This window comes from Urocampus carinirostris, chromosome 12, assembly GCF_059441175.1.
Source record: "Urocampus carinirostris isolate Australia breed hairy pipefish chromosome 12, RoL_Ucar_1.0, whole genome shotgun sequence".
Classification (NCBI taxonomy): Eukaryota; Metazoa; Chordata; class Actinopteri; order Syngnathiformes; family Syngnathidae; genus Urocampus; species Urocampus carinirostris.
The window spans coordinates 11,226,500-11,242,850 of NC_142360.1; the positions used below are offsets into that span (position 1 = coordinate 11,226,500).

The window sequence follows — 16,351 nt, forward strand, 5'->3', positions numbered from 1 at the left end:
TGGCCTCACGTCAACAACGAGAAGCGCACAACACACACCACAAAGCCGTACAAGACAAAGCAAAAGTCTGAAGGAGCATATACAGTACATTGAACCACCACACATCTTACAGCAGCACAAACCAGATTACAGTGGCTCTCAAGTCTCAAGAGAAATAGTGATAGGACTTAATGGATATTTGAAAGCATTATTGTGAAACTAGAGAATGGTCCATCTGCGGACTGTAAGCCAATTTTAAAGGGGCATTTTTTTGTACAGAAGGCAGAGGGACATGAGCTCTAGCTCCACCAAGTGTTTATCCATACACGATACATTAGAGCACATGTGTCAAATTCATGACAGGCGCATTATTTTATTTGGCCTGCGAGAGAATCATAAGAGAAGATTGCGTAAAAACAATCGCTGCAGTTTAAAATATGTCTACTGGATGTCGCCCATGCCAAGCACCCCTTGCAAAGAACCCACTGTGACTGTATTTTTGACAAGGCTTTGATAATATTGCGGCTACCCAACACGGTGTTATTCTACTTAAAATAAAAGTCACGGATGCGCCGTTTAAGGAAATACAAAATAAAAAAGCACCTGGGTGCCTTTGTAAAAGTTATTTAGCATATGAAGTCTATCAACAAAGTTCCTATAGTCAGGTAAACATTTTCATAAAAAAGTAGAAAGACTTTATAATGATTAAAGCTTCATTTTAAATAATTGTTGTATGCTATTTTGTCCTATTCCAGTCTGCATGAGTTCCGCCCAGTTTAAATGAGCTGTAGTAGAAATGAATTAAATTGTTGCTTTACTTTTTTTTTACAAATGCATGGTTGATATGCACGGTTGATAAACACTTACAAGGGAATAAATCTTAGTGAAAGAAAACAAATACTGAGGAAAAAAAAAACCAAAATAATCATTTTATCTTCAAACCCTACATCCCTGAATCCTAATTAATGTGAGCCTCCGAAAAGCCCCCAACCCCTTCAGCTAAGGCACAGTTTTTATGCCATTAATCTATTAAACCCCCTCCCCCCTAAGTGGAGAGAAGCGACTCACCCGGCTCATGTCCTCCTCCCTGGAAGCAGAATGTCGAGGCAGGGTGCGGTGCTGAAGTTGCGGTGACAGCAACTGCAAGCTGCTGGCCCGGGTGGGAATCCCCTGCCCCACCATCAGCCCCTCGTCCCCCGCATGAGTCCTCTGGTGGTCCCGCCGCACGTACATGGAGTGGCGGTGCGGTCTTTGCTGTGATGAGAAGGGACTGCTGTAACCCGGAGGGTAGGACTCGTGCGGCGCAGCCAAAGAGTGGGCGTGGCTGCGATCCCCGCCCTCATTTTTGTCCGGATTGTCCGGTGAGTCCTTCCGGCGGGCAGATGAGCGCCGGTAGGACGAGTCGAGGGTGTTACTCTCACGCTCGGCACGCGTGCTTCCCCGTCGGTCCGAGCGCCGTACCGCTGGGCTGCTTGGAGCGGTTAAGTCTAGGCAGCTGGAAGGGAAATAGCGGGTGGCGGGTTCGTCGGCGTACAGGTGGACGTCGTTTAAGTTGCCCACCGACTTGGCATCGCTTAGTGTTCCGTGGCTCTTAGACAGGTTCAGGTAAGCGAACCTTGGCGTAGGGGCCTCCATGTAACCGTGGCGGCTGTGCTTCTCCGCCGACTGGAGGGTACTTGTCTTGCCCTCCACGAAGGAGTGGCGGTGCTGCTGAGAGCGGAAGTTGGACTTGAGATACTTGGCTCCGGGGCCGTCCGAGCCCTTGGGGCCGGGGCTCACGTCAAAGTCTCCCTTGTTAGCTTCAGCAGGGCTGAGCAGGTGGGGTAAGTCAATGCCACACGAGGCTGAGTGGTTGAACATATGGGATGGGTAGTTCTTGGGGTGCAGCGTAGGGCTGAGGTTAATAGGTGCCGGCAGGTTGCCGTTAAGGAATCCCCCACTATTCCCATTGCCGGTCTCGCTGTTGCTGTTTGGGTGGAGATCCTCGTGGCGGGGTAAGCTTGAACAGTCCCGCAGGCTGGAGCGATGGCTGCCTGAACTCTTTAGGCCGTGACTCCTGGCCATGGTCAAAACACAGCAAAAAGTAGTACAGTATGTAAGCATGTGACTAATATAGCAATCTCATGCAATAACAAATTGGTAAAATCGATTATCAAAGTCGTTGGCAATGAATTTCATCAGCAACTTGTTGTGTGGCACGATTGATGCATCGCTCAGCATGTTTATTCAATGCAGAAAATTGTCTATTGAATTTCTTTATGACAGTGTCGTGTAGTTGGGGTGTTGAGGCAACATGCTTGTAGTACAACTTTGTTCCATCAGGGGGCTACTCGAGATCACATTTGTTGCGTCCTCTTGATCCAGCGCCAAATCTATGGGGTTACTTTGGTCAAGCAGAGAGCACATCGAGACCGTATTTTGATGCAAAAGAATTGTTTTTGCACTTTATAAAAAGGTATCTTACATATTTGTAGGTGTATATCATACATTTGTAAGTATTTTTGTTCATTATTGAGCTATTTAAAAAACACTTGCATTCTTTTATCGTTTTATAAAATATATATATATATATATATATATATATATATATATATATATATATTCTGTTGTTTAGTACACTTGTACTATCCGTCTAAAACATCGATATTTGAATAGACAGATCATTAAAAGTGTCTTTTTAATCGGATTAATTTAGTAATAAAAAAAATAATCGACCGAGTAATCGATTATTGAAAAAAATCGTAAATGGCAACACAGGCCACAATAATAAAAATGACCAAATCTGTTTAAAAGGGCGAAATAGTTTTTGTACAGGTTTAGCACTCTCTGGTGGCTATTTTGTAAGCGTAGATACATTTTACTCAGGGATCATCTGGTCAATGCAGGAGAAATCCTTCCATAAGTCAATGTGTGAACCGCATTGGCTACAAGGTTACCTGTTTCCACTTCGATTTCATATATACAGTAATCCCTTGCTGCATTACGCTGCACTTATTGCGTTTTTGTTACTTCGCGTATTTTCACCAAGCAATGTGTTCTGCAATTTGACACCCTGCCCGGCTCTTTACGGTCTGCTTCAATAATGTATCAAAAGACTAAGAAAAATGAAATAATCTCCAACAAAGTTGTTGGAGTTCTTGATCCGCTGAAAGAAAGAAAAAGCTGTGTATAACATCCACATGCGGGTGACAAAGTGTCATGTGAAGTAAAAATTTAGTTTCCTGAATCATCAGCGCCCCTTAGTGTGTAAATTATAATTTGACAGTAAATAATTCATCTTAACATGTACGTACTGTATATTTATATGTATTTATTAAATAAAAGGTTTACAAAGTACAGGATTCTATTTGTGAAACAAATTGGGTTTGTTCTTGGGTTTCATTCTATAATTAAGTATTTAATAAATAAATAAAGGTTTCTACTTTGCAGGTTTTGATTATGGCGGGACCTTTTTAGAGCACAATCCCTGCAGAAAACGAGGTTTCACGCTATATACTTTGGGGGGGGACTTCATTAGTCAAAAAGGAGGCAATGATCTGAGGCTGACCTGCTGGGGGTGGTGTCGCCATGGTGGGGCTTCCTCTTAGAGGACCGCACTAGTGTAGGCGTAGGCGGTCCGGGCCTTTCCGCCAGCCTCAAGCTCTGGAAGGTGTGGTGGTTGAGACCCTGCTCTGTCAGGAAGCGCTCGTTGGGGTTGAGCAAAAGAAGACTCTAAAAAGCACGTGGACAATGCTAGGTCTTTCCTGACTCAACAGTGTGACCGTACAAAGTACCTTTAACAGGTCCAGCAGAGCTCCACCGATAATTCCCAAGTATCTACGTTCCAATGTTTGTGGGTGGTTCACAGTCGGAAACTAAGGGGAAGACCAACAACATACATGAGCGCATTTTATGAATCCATGGAAGGAAAAACATATCCGTATAACATCCATCCATCCATTATCTGCACCGCTTATCCTCAGTAGGGTCGCGGGGGTGCTGGACTCCATCCCAGCTGTCTTTGGGCAGTGGGTAGGGGACAAACAACTCACTTACTCATTCACACCTAGGGACAATTTGACCGGCCAATTAACCTGAAATGCATCATAATGGTTTTGCATAGTATCATTACAGATCTTTCTGTACTCTTGAGATGAAATTTGATAACGTATACACCTTACATAGGACAAAACCTCTTGGTGCAAAAGTGTATATACAGAAGTGTGCCAGCAGGACTTGACAAAATGGAGCAATTTGTAGTTCTTATGCGTCCCGAGGCGTGGGCATGCAAAAAGAAAAAGGAAGGACACGCTGGCTTCCAGGGTGCGAGATGTGAGTCACATCCATGCAATCAGTCAAGGCAAAGCCAGAGGAAAAATAATGTTGAAAAAAGCAGCAGTGTGTGTGAGGAGCAAGTTGAAGAGAAGACAAGTGATGGGGGACGGAGGCGAGACGGCATGTGCTCAGTTTTTTCTTTGTTTTTTTTTTACCCGTAGCCCGTGGAAGCGAGGGTTACTGTAGAAGAGCTTCATCTGTTCTGGTGGGAGAGGACCCAGAACCTTTTGAATGGTGAAAAGTTGGTCGATTTCACTCTCTCCTGGAAAGAGGGGCTGCCCGTCACTTAGCTCCCCCAGGATGCAGCCCACCGACCACATGTCCACTGCCTTACCATACGGAGCCCTGTAAAGTGTTTTAGACGTAATGAAGAAAGGACTCCATTGCAATTCAGATCAAATTATTACAGTAACTTTACATGATGGATGGAGGCAATTTAAAAAATAATAATAATAAGTAGTGCTAAAGACACAGAGATCAGATTTTTAGGGTTTTTGTATTGCAATGCTCAGCTACGTTCCTTTGTATTTCCATACCCGAGCAGGAGCTCCGGAGAACGGTACCATCTCGTGGCGACATACTCCGTGTAGTTGGCGTCTGTTCCTTCAGAGAGATTACGTGCGAAGCCTGGCAAAAAAAGACAAGATGAGTGGAGGAAAGATAAAATGGGTCAGAGACTAGGAGCATAGAGCAGGGGTATCCAAACTTTTAAGAAAGTAGGGCAGATTTGGTAAGCTTAATTATGTGTGAGGGCTGACTATTCACCTGGCATTCTTTCAACATTATTTAATTCACAATGGGAAAGGTTTGCATTGCTTAGCAATCAGCGTCGAGACCACCCAGCTCGTCTTTGTAGCATTTTATTTGACTCACAGGGTCTTGTGAAAAAGCACTGCTGTGACTTAAAAACAGATTCCAGTTGCTTCGCCTTTTTCTAGCTGACTTCTAGTTAACTTTTTGTAGTCAGCATGTTTCGTCTGGCAGTGGCTCTTGATATTGTATTATTTGACAACAGCCACAGTCTCTTGGCAAATTAGGCAGACGCAGTTGTGTCTGATTTTGGTGAAAAAATACTCCAATTTCCACTTGTCCTAAAAGTGGCGGCTATCACAGTCAACTTTCCTTTTTTTTTTATTTACAATCGCCATGTCGGAAGTGGGGGGGGCTATAATTATCACAGAAAGCCAAGGGCAAGGTGGCCAAAGGGCAACTGCCATCATCTGGTGAAATGTTTTGTTTTCTTTGGGACAATTTTATTTAATACTGTGGTCAACATTACTGGCGGGCCATATAAGATTCATTTTATGACAGAGGCCACGAGGCAGTAAAAATGTGATCATGGGTGGTAACTGGCCCTCGGGCCGGGCTTAGGACCTGACTAGCTAAGAGAGATTGCAGTATATTAGTTTAAATTTGCGGGTCAGTAGTCATTTCTTTAACACTCACTTTTTTTGGGGATGAGAGTATTTCTGTTTTGAGATATATCTAAGCCAGTTTCTGCTTAAGTCATTTTAAGTTAAGTGATATTTAGATAGAGAAATAATTTGAACATAGAAATACAAATATTCAAATAGCAATTTTTTTGACAGGATAAAGAGTCACTAAAATGTCACTAAAAGCAAATGACGTAACGTCATTGCCACAAAGTTTGATTTTCAAAGAAAAATATGAAAGCCACAAGTGATGCAATTCCTATTGTACAATGTGATACTCAACATTTCGAAACAAAATGCTTTTTCCCCAGAGATTTAAGATGTATTATGAGTATAGTGGAAGCTAAAACTCGTGTTGGTGATGGAACTGAGTGGAGAGGTGATGTAAAAGGATAGTGGGATGTTTAGACGTGTTCTAAGGGATGGGCAGGGCATCTGTATGATACGGCAGGGGTAAACCAGTGAAAACTGTCGGGCCCTGCTGTTGAACAGAAGAGTGTGTTGTGTCACCCTAACCCGAGTGAGATGGCCGCTTTCTTGTGTCCCGTTTCATCTGGAGGGACGAAAGCATGACCAACTTGGGTGTCGAGGTTCTTAACTTGTTTGGGTGTTTGGGCATTTTGGTTGGCCATGGTCCAAATATTTTGTGTGTGTTTTTTGCTACTTTTTCCCTTTTTATTTTCTTTTTTTTGGTATGTGTTTGTTTTGCTGTCGGTCACCCCTCTTGAGGGATATGATCTGGACAGATAGATGGATAGATTAGAATTGTCACACGTAGATGGCGTTCCATGCGGAGGCAGGCACTGCATTTATTCTCTTTTTGTATGCTAAAACTTCATGAATTCTGCCTAATGTTTACGAGGAGGTGTGTAATATCCTGTAATAAAAAAACACCCCTTCCCAAAGAAGTAAACATTTAAAAAGTAGGCCTCTACTTTTAAGAATCCACCTAAACCAGATAGTCATAGAATGTATCATCAGTCAAAAGTAAGCAGAAACTGAATGCATAATTCACATATAAATTCCTGTAAAACATAATATGATTGGATATTGGGTAACCTCAACACAAAAAAAATCCTTTCAGAATCTTGGGAAAAAATAAGATAATAAGGTTTTCAAGTAAAACTGTCTTGTCCCACTAGCAGATGACCTTTCCGTTTGAATTATTAGTTTTCTACTTACAAGATGGATAAAAAAATACTTTTACTAAAAAAGAATTAAAATAATGATTAAATTATCAAAATTGTCCAATTGCCAGGAAGAAAATTTTACTTACTTTATATGTTATTTTTACTTTAGTAGAAAAACATGTTAAGTATGTAGAAAAAAAATACTTGCAAAAATAGCCACATTATGTGCCAGTGGAACAATTTTTTGCAGCATATTTGGCTTTTTCCATGCGGAGGAAATACACAAAATATCACTTTGCTAACATTTTTTAAGTCAAGCTGACATGTTAAACTGTGTGATGTTTAACTACTTCAGTGCATCGGGACACTAATCTTAAATACTGTATTTTAAGAGGAATTCTCAATTGATGAAAAACAATTAAAGATATTCTCTTTGATGGGGTTGAATGAATGAATACATGAAGTTTATTTGGGCACATCCCAAAAAAAAATGAAAAAGCATCAACCACTAATTAACAGAGGGAACAACAGAAATAAACAGCTAAACGAGATGATTCAAAACAAAGTTTCAATTTCAAAGACATATCAGCCAGCCTTAAAACCTACACCTTTGTCTTATGCTTGGTGTATATTTATTACAGAGCAAAAACATCTTCTCATCTCCAACAGCAGATTTCCCGCACGATTCTTTGGCTTTCAGTCCTCCATACTTGCTTGTTTAGGTTCCCAATTTGAATTAAAGAGCAACAGAGCCTGTTGCGCTGCAGCAAGCTTCATAAACTGGAGCGTATGGATAATAGTTTGAGAGTTATCCCGTATCCCCCATACCCTAATCTAAGGTCCATGTACACCATATTGTCTTACTCTAGGTAAAAAGATGTTCGATTAACATGGGCTTTTAACTGAATCTGAAAACGGAGGAATAAATGCTTAAATGGCTCGCCAGAGAAGCAAAGGAAAAAAAAGAGTGGGCCGAATGTGGACCACGGTAGATAACCGGATGTCCTGGATACATCCAAATATAGCATCAGCACGAAAATGAATCTCAGCTGCCAACTCACCAAAATCGCACAACTTCAGTATGTCATTTGAGCTGATGAGAAGGTTCTCCGGCTTGATATCTGTACACAGATTAAAGTTTCCTGTTAATCCATTATTTACAAGTGATTTTGTTTATATTTACTTACATTGTAATTGAAATACAGGTCTACTTTGCTTTAGAACAACAACATCATTTGTTGGGTTGCTGCGTATAGCATGTATTATATTTTTTGCGTGTGTCCAAGTCCCCTCAGAGATCGCAGCTATATAGATCCAGCAATTAAAGAAACATGAAATTTCACAGATTGTAAACGGGGGGGGGGAAAGTCTTACTTATTCATAGAGGACAAACCCAAAGAAGCAGAAGGAGTCATACGAGAGCGCGGGGAGATCCCAGCGGCCATTTGGACGGCCGGATGCCATCTGGCTTTTTGCTTGTCCACCGAAAGCTCACCACGTGGAAGGTTCATCTTTTTAACATGTATTATTGAGGACATGGAGTGGTGGCAAGCAACTGAAGTCAAAATACTTCATTACTAGTAATGTTTTAAATTGCTTATATACCGTAGTTGTGTATTTTCCAACTCGTGAAAGTTCCAGGGTGGAGTCAGTAATTCCACTTTTGAAGGGTTTACATTGTTCTGTGTTATGTAACACAGAGGTCTTGATGTAAACAGAAGCCTAACATACCAGTATATCCCTCAAAAAATGTAAATATTACAGAAGAATGTCCTGAGGCTCCTGCCCATTAATGCCGAGGTCTGGCTCATTTCTGAAGAGCTTTGAATCTATAAGAGGGGCGACAGTAGGTCAGGAGGTAGAGTGGTTGTCTTGGGCCCCAAGAGGTTGCAGTTTCGATTCCTAGTGTGTGTGTGTGTGTGTGTGTGTGTGTGTGTGTGTGTGTGTGTGTGTGTGTGTGTGTGTGTGTGTGTGTGTGTGTGTGTGTGTGTGTGTGTGTGAATGGGTAAAGTGTTAAGTACCCTGTGAAGCACTTTGGAAGTCTTGAGTGACTGATTAAAAGCGCTATACAAATGCAGTCCATTTCCCAACAATGGCAACCAGATAATGAAAATGCTGTATCTGAGTCGGATCAGAGTTAGATTCTCCTGCTCCTGGTATCCATGGAAATATATGCTTTATCTTTTTAATGTGGGAAACCAGTACTATCTGTTTTCATGTAAAAGAGGAAACCCTTACCCATTAAAATCCCTGGAAAGATATGATCTGATTTCCCGAAAAACCATGCAATTTTGAGGAACTATTGGCATTTATCTCCAAGTTGTGCAGGATAAATTAAACGTAAATCTCTTAAAAGTTACAACAGATTGAATTGATATTCATTTAATGACAAATTTAAGCAAATAAACAATTTTAATAATCCCTCATAAATTGTAAATACACAAAATAACTACCACAATTAGGCAAAAGTTGCATGAATTAAGAAAATGGTAGCGTCATGTAAATCCAACAAAGGTTGTGTTGGTTAAACGTGATGTCCGTAACTTAAACATGTTCTACTTGCTGATGCCATCTTCTGGCTGAAATCAACATTGCAGCCTCTGTCAAGCCGCTTGTATGGTGCGTGCATGTATGTGTTTCTCTTAGATGCGCTCAAATGAAGTCTTCTTTTTTTCATCTTTTTGGGGGGTTTGGCTTTTGGACTGTATTTGAAACATTAACTTTCTTGCTTTCACCATTTTCATCCATAAAAGAAAACCACAAGCATGCGCGTGAGATCAAATCCCCCAGCCTCTTTTTCTCCAGCCTAATGCGCTCCATGGCCAGAACACCGATGATACAAGTAAGACAAAAGTGGAATGGTGCATTGAAATAAAATATAAATGCTCTTTGGACTCTGTTGGACATTGTTAAGCCATACTTAATCGAGAAAATATTACATTTTCAACTTTTTAAGGACACCTCAAACTACGTACCTTAAAAAAAAGGAAATTTTTGTTTTCCCCAGAAAGTGCAGAAATTAAAAAGGCATTAACTTAAATATGTGTGGGCAAGAAGTTATAAATCAAAAAAATACAAATCCTTTAAAAAAATGCAGGTTAAATTAGCCATTGAATAACAAAAAAACAACAGACTAGAACTATCATAAGGGATTATACAAAGGTCAAACCGACAAAATCAATTGACAAAAATAAACCCAAAGTGGAAGTTTAAAATAGGACATTTTCTTTTTATGGATCTTATTTGCCTTGATTGTCATTTGACACAAGTACTGTAGCGCGTCATATAAAGTGATGAAATGTGATACTGAAGAGATGATTGTGTTAAACGTTTACCCCGGTGAACGATGTCATGCTTGTGGCACCAGTGGATGGCCTTGATCAGCTGGTAGATATAACTCCGTGCCTTCTCGGCGGGCACGCCATTGGGCAGCTCCTCCAGCAGCTCCAGCATGTTCTGCAGGAGGAGAAAAGTAAGAAGAAACATACACATTTGACAAAGAGTCAGGCTTCCAAAAATTAAAAGGAAGCCGGGTGACCTTTTCCACATATTCAAAGACCAGATAAAGCTTCCCTCTGCGCCTAAATGCCTCTTTGAGCTCCACAATGTTCTCCTGCTTGAGAGTGCGTAGCATCTTGAGCTCTCGCAGTGTTGTCTCTTTGACTTCTTCATTTTCTAAACAAAACAAATTGGTGAAAATTAATCGTTCTGAGATGGACCAAGAAGTTTCTAAGCATGCAGATTTCATAGTAGAATGCATATTTGAGCTTCTAAATCCATTTTATTAATTTTTCTAACAACCACATTTAAATGATTCGTATGTTTGGTAGGTTTACACAAAAGTGTTTAGGCTTGAATTGCAAAAATGTGTAGGACAATGTAAAATAATAATCAAAATATCACAAAGCTGAAGTACAAGCTCACATAGGATGATTGTAATACATATATGCAAAATAAGTTGTCTGGTTTAAAACTCATGTTAGAAAAGAACAATTGTAGATACATACATTTATCAGATTATATATCTAATTCTAATGTTTAATAAAGCATCATTTGTGTGAAATGTCTGAGTTGTCACAGGGAAAGGACTAAGACAAACTCAGGTATTTTCCCTTTATTCTGCTCTCATCCTAATTATTTCATTAATTTATTGTGTCTTGGTTTGACTGTAACATTGTTTATCAAATGAAAGGTGGAAAAAATAAGTTGCCTATGTAAAAAAGGAATACTAGCAAGAAAGTGTTTTTACCTTCACTGTCTTTGAATTTCTTTATAGCCACTATTTCGTTGGTGTCCTGAAAAACACATAAAACGCATATCCATCAGAGTCAATTGTCGAAAAACTGTACACTTTGAAATAAAACTAAGACGATTTTCTTATTCTTTTTTTCTTTAGGTCTCTTCATTTGTGTACTGCAAGCTTAAATATAGATCAATTTGATGGAATGGATTTTATTGACTCAGTCAATGTCAGCCTACTTAAAAAGTGATGTCCCCAATTTGGAAATATATTACTCGCCGACACCATCTTCTGGCTTAAGTCATCATTGAAGCATAATTGGGAATAAAGGGCATGTTACACTTTTTGCTGTTCATTACGAGACACTTTGGATTGTAATTTTTTTTCCCAATAGACCACCGTTTAAGTCTGAGTCGGCTTAATTTATCCGTGTTCAATCAAAATCGGCACTGAAAGACTTCTCAATTGTCAAATGGCCAAGACTCTTGCTCTTCTTTCCATGCCCTATATATGAGGCCTGCTGGCATTTGTGCTTAGGGCTGTGCTGAAAGCAACAACATGGTGGAAAAAGGAGAGATCCAAGACTGCTTACAACTTGACCCTTAAAATACAGCAAAGAGAGATTCATAATATATTTTTTAAATAGGGACCTAAGAGAAGCTCAGTTAATGCACCCCAAGAGACCCAAAGTTGGCTGTAAAATTTGCTGCCGTTTTGAAAATGCTAACTCTCTGAAGATATTTATTCTAACTGTGTGCAAGTTTTGAATGGAATTAGCATTTGAACAGTGTCTGTTCTAAAGGAAATTGATTGAAAAGCCCTGATTTTTGGTGTCATGCTGTAAGTCTATTACTGCCGGTATAGTGTGTCAAAGGAGGAGAGAGGGTAAACACAAGTGTGCTCACTATTTATCCAAGCTCAGCATGCAGGAATGCACCCTTGAATGGGCTTATCGCTGCACGAGTACCACTGTAAACAAACGGGTAAAACATTGACAGTGTGCAGGTCCTGACTCTTTATGTATTATCAAACACACACAATCGCACGCACAAACATATATGTCACGGTTGCCATGGCGCCAAATTGGCCTCGCCCGTGTGGCGCCAGCTGCGGCCCGTTGAGATTGTCTTCCCTTCTATTTGAGCTCAGTCCTCTTACACGCTCTTTGTCAGTCCGTCAACTAACCTCTGCCCCGCAAGACGTGGGATTTAACCTGTTGGTATTTCCTGTCTGGTATTGTTCCCGTTTATTTTGTCCTGTTTAATATCGGTTTCCAGTTTTGTTCCCGTCTAGTTTGTCCTGTTTAATTTCGATATCCTGTTTTGATATCAATCCTGTCTGTCTCGTCCTGTCCGGTATTGACCCCATCTGTCCGATATCTGCTCGGGCAATTGGTATCGATCTCATCGGCCTCTGGCTTCCTGTCATTCCTCGCCAGACTGCTGCCTAACGTGCAAGACTGCCCCATTTCCCGTCAAATAAAAGGCTTGTGTGAGAAACGTCACGCATTTGGGTCCTGATCCTTTTCTAGTTCATGACAACGCACACACACGCACACGCACACACACACACTTTTTTATATTAGGCCCGATAAATGTTAAAGATGACACCGTAAATTTAAATTATTAAAATTCATAAACACTTCAGTTCAAACATAATCTCTTTGGTGTCATTTTAATGCCGGTAGTTGACATACGTTGTGGTAATCAAGTTCTCAATGTCATATACTAATGACCTGCGTTTCAGATGTGCTCATCTCCATGCTGTAAGAGAGTCATAAATGCAAGCAATTACTACCGTCCCACAAATTAAACGATTGCATAACGGTCAAGGAATCCGTTTAGCCGTTTGAGGAGATGACACCCGCCATCGCGGAGTGAGTCAGCGAGAACATCTGATGTTGATCAGAGACAATCTCTTATCCTTTATTTTTGTACTCTTCATTTCTTACCAGATCCAACTTCAACGTGACTGTCGAGTGGTAGGAAAGGGAAAATAATTAAGGTCTAATAATCCATCCGCCCCCTTTTTGAAGGTCACAGTTATTTATGTGGGCCCGGGAGGGAAATGTGGGACAGGGAAGGAAAAACGGAGGACTAAATGGGTCACCTTGACTGGAGTGCTCTAGCAGAAGGGCTACAGCAAGTTGTTCATATTTCTCTCTTATTGTGACCTATATCTGTCATAAAATGTAATTTTTTTGTGAAAGAAACATGTTGTCTATGTTAATTGTAAACACTGAAAAAGGCCATGCAAATTATGTGTGCTTATTGAAAGAAGAGGGATAAAAGGAGTTGTCTTCCTTTTGCGAGCTTGGAGTTTAAGGGTTTTCATTTCTTTCAGAAACTCACAACACCAAATATTTTGTCAATTGCAACATCTGTGTTTTGTTGAAATCATTATTATTATTATTGCAATTATTTTACTAGGAAAGAGCTACATACACAGGCTTATAAGACGCAGGATTACCATTCTACTTTGAAGGTTTGGACATATGTAAATAATCTAATGTTTGTTCCAATTCGTTTTTTTTTTTTGTCTTTGCTTAAAATGAAGAATGTGGTTCTGTTGTTACTGTTTGACACCTGTAAAATAGATGGCTTAGGATGCCAAGGTTGATTATTTTGACTATCATGCAATGTTTACATCATTGTCATTATTGGCCAATCATGTTGCTGTTCTTTGACAACCTGATGGTTTTTGTTCAGACGTGTCCTGTTCTCCTTGCAAGCTCAGTGATCACATTACCCCGATTTTAGCTAAACTGCATTGGCTCGCTGTTAGCTTAAGATGTGATTTTAAGGTTCTGTTGGTAGTATACAAAATCAAACATGGACTTGCTCCCTCAGATCTTTCAGATTTAATTTCCCCCTATGTTCCGGTCCGGAGCCTTCGCTCTGAAAATGCTGGTACACTAGTGATCCCAAGAGCCAAGAAGAGATCCGCAGGTTCTAGAGAGTTCTCCATTCGGGCCCCGGTGCTATGGAATGCTCTTCCCCCTGAGATTTGGTCTGCAACCTCAGTGGAAATGTTTAAATCCAAGCTTAAAACACACTTCTATTCTATAGCATATGAATAACCTATATTTTATGTTTGACAATATCTGTGTATTATTTCCCCTAATGTAGGTTTTAGATCAGGTGATGGTGTCATAATAGTCTGTGCAGCCCTTTGAGACTCTTTGTGAATAAGGGTTATACAAATAAACATGACTTGACTTGACTCAAACTTCATTGATGTCTTCTCTCCTTTTTGTGAGCGTTTACTAAACTATAAACGGATCATAGGGGCATTAAAACAAGCATCGACAATACTAGATCTGGGCAAGTCTGTACTTAATAGCTGCCCACCTTTTATCAAGCAACTCCATATTTTTAGATTTGATCTAAGGGTGGGACAGCAAAGTAATAGGTAATCTTTATTAGGAAAATTTGAAAAAAACTACATCGGAGGAAAAGATTAAGAGATTTAAGAGATGAATTTGAATCATTCAAAGCTGGTCCTCCTTTTCAAAGAGTTAGTAACATATAGTATCTGGGCATTCGATGAGGTAAGTGATTTTTCTACAAGAGCCATGTTAAGTAGGCGTTAAAACTGATTTAAAATTAGTTTTCTAATCTGAGTGGTTTGCATAGGAAATAAAACTCTAGGTTTAAGTTTATAGTTTTTAAAACAATTAAATGTTAAAATGGACCAGATAGGTAAAATTGAGAATTTTTGTGGGCCATATGGCTAAGCCCTACAAATTTGTTATGCGAACCACTTTTGGTAATGCAAAATCACCGCTCGTTAACATTAATTCACAAAATCAGAAGGTTTTTTAGAGACTGAAATCCCCGTATAGGTATTAATATACAGATGCTAATCAAAGTAAAACGCCTCCTTCCTTGCTACGATAATTTCGCCTAATCGTTAGTGTCGCTCATAGTAAACAATCCATCACCTAGGCTGCTTTCCGCTCCCACATTAGCCAGTGCTGGGTGGCTGTCAGTGGGATTTGTTAAGGGCTTAAAATAAACAATAAAAGGGCAGCTGGTGCAGCCCACTCACACTCAAAGTCAAGGTGTTGCCAAATGTGAAATAAAACCAGCATACATAACTAGCACAACGGCACGTTTAAAGCTGCTATGTTACTAGAAAGTGACAATTTCTAAATACATTTGTTAAAGTCATCTTATCTTGCTGAAACCAATGCAAACACAAATTAATCAGTTCTAGCCCATTAAAGGTATCCCCCCCAAAAAATAAATTCCAATTAGGCTTTGTGCTTTCTTGAAAAATATTCCACGCACTAAGGGAAATTGAAAAATTTTGTCTCAAAGTTGATCAATCTGTCTTGTTTTCTGTAGAGTTGTGATATAATTGAAGTGACAAAACACTTTCAAAACGTCATATCCCATTAACACAACATGTGGGGCGACCACCGAAACAGACAGCAATTGTAGTGAAAACCGCTCATTTGTGCTTTTTGGTTCGTGTTTTCATATAATTTTGTCTGCCGAGGGCTTTCCTGTTTTGTTTGCTCCTGGTTGGTGCTTTTTGGCTGCCCGCCGTGTGCTGCTAACTAGGCATTAACGCCAGTTGTGCCAAGTCTCTTGGCCAATTCCCAGCCAACTTCGTGTTTATCGCCGTAGCCATTGCTGCTTTCGTCGATGGTTCCTGGTTAGTCTTGCTGCTGAGGGCGTGTTCTTTGGTTGGACAGCCACGCGTTTTTCCGGGGAAGTTGCGGGAGTTTTTCGTTGATGGGTACCGGTTCGCCCTCTATTTGCGGCTTTACATTTGTTTGGATTTTTTTGTCGGTTAGCCCCTTTTTGGCTGCTAGCCTCTTTGTGGTACCATTACTGCATCCACCTGCGTCACAATGCCTATGCATTCTGCACAAAAACTACCAAAACTTTGCTTAAAGCACTCGGAACCTCTTTAACTAATTACCACATAAAACATTATGGCGACAGGCTTGCTAGGTTATGGGTGTTCCTAAGAAGACATCACAGATTAGGATGACAAAGTCAAGACATACGTCTTAAAAATACATTATCTTTAAAAATAATTGGAATATACCAATACATTTTATATAGATTTTATGCAAAAACCATGTACTACTTCCTCACATTTTGCATTGCAAAGAATTTTGGATTACCCTTGAAGGTGCAGTGTGTAACTGCCACAAAAAAGGGCACAAACTTGACACTGACAGTAGCCGTTTTCACCCTATAAAACAGCATTCCTCTGTCGCTCTTCTGTATAAATGTCCC

At 40.2% G+C, this 16,351-nt stretch overlaps 1 protein-coding gene across 6 annotated transcripts in view; it reads right to left on the bottom strand.

The window, feature by feature from the left end:
• The window catches only part of LOC148354933 (cyclin-dependent kinase-like 5), a 48,249-nt gene that overhangs the window by 14,392 nt on the left and 17,506 nt on the right, over positions 1-16,351 (bottom strand). For all 6 annotated transcript variants that reach the window (XM_088349054.1, XM_088349053.1, XM_088349052.1 and 3 more), the window contains exons 4-12: positions 11,106-11,151; positions 10,395-10,531; positions 10,192-10,312; positions 7,918-7,977; positions 4,830-4,920; positions 4,449-4,638; positions 3,753-3,833; positions 3,527-3,690; positions 1,048-2,035 (exon numbers count right to left, since the gene is read on the bottom strand). In XM_088349054.1, the coding sequence (XP_088205180.1) occupies positions 1,048-2,035; positions 3,527-3,690; positions 3,753-3,833; positions 4,449-4,638; positions 4,830-4,920; positions 7,918-7,977; positions 10,192-10,312; positions 10,395-10,531; positions 11,106-11,151 (1,878 nt within the window). The remainder of the gene's footprint in view (positions 1-1,047; positions 2,036-3,526; positions 3,691-3,752; positions 3,834-4,448; positions 4,639-4,829; positions 4,921-7,917; positions 7,978-10,191; positions 10,313-10,394; positions 10,532-11,105; positions 11,152-16,351) is intronic.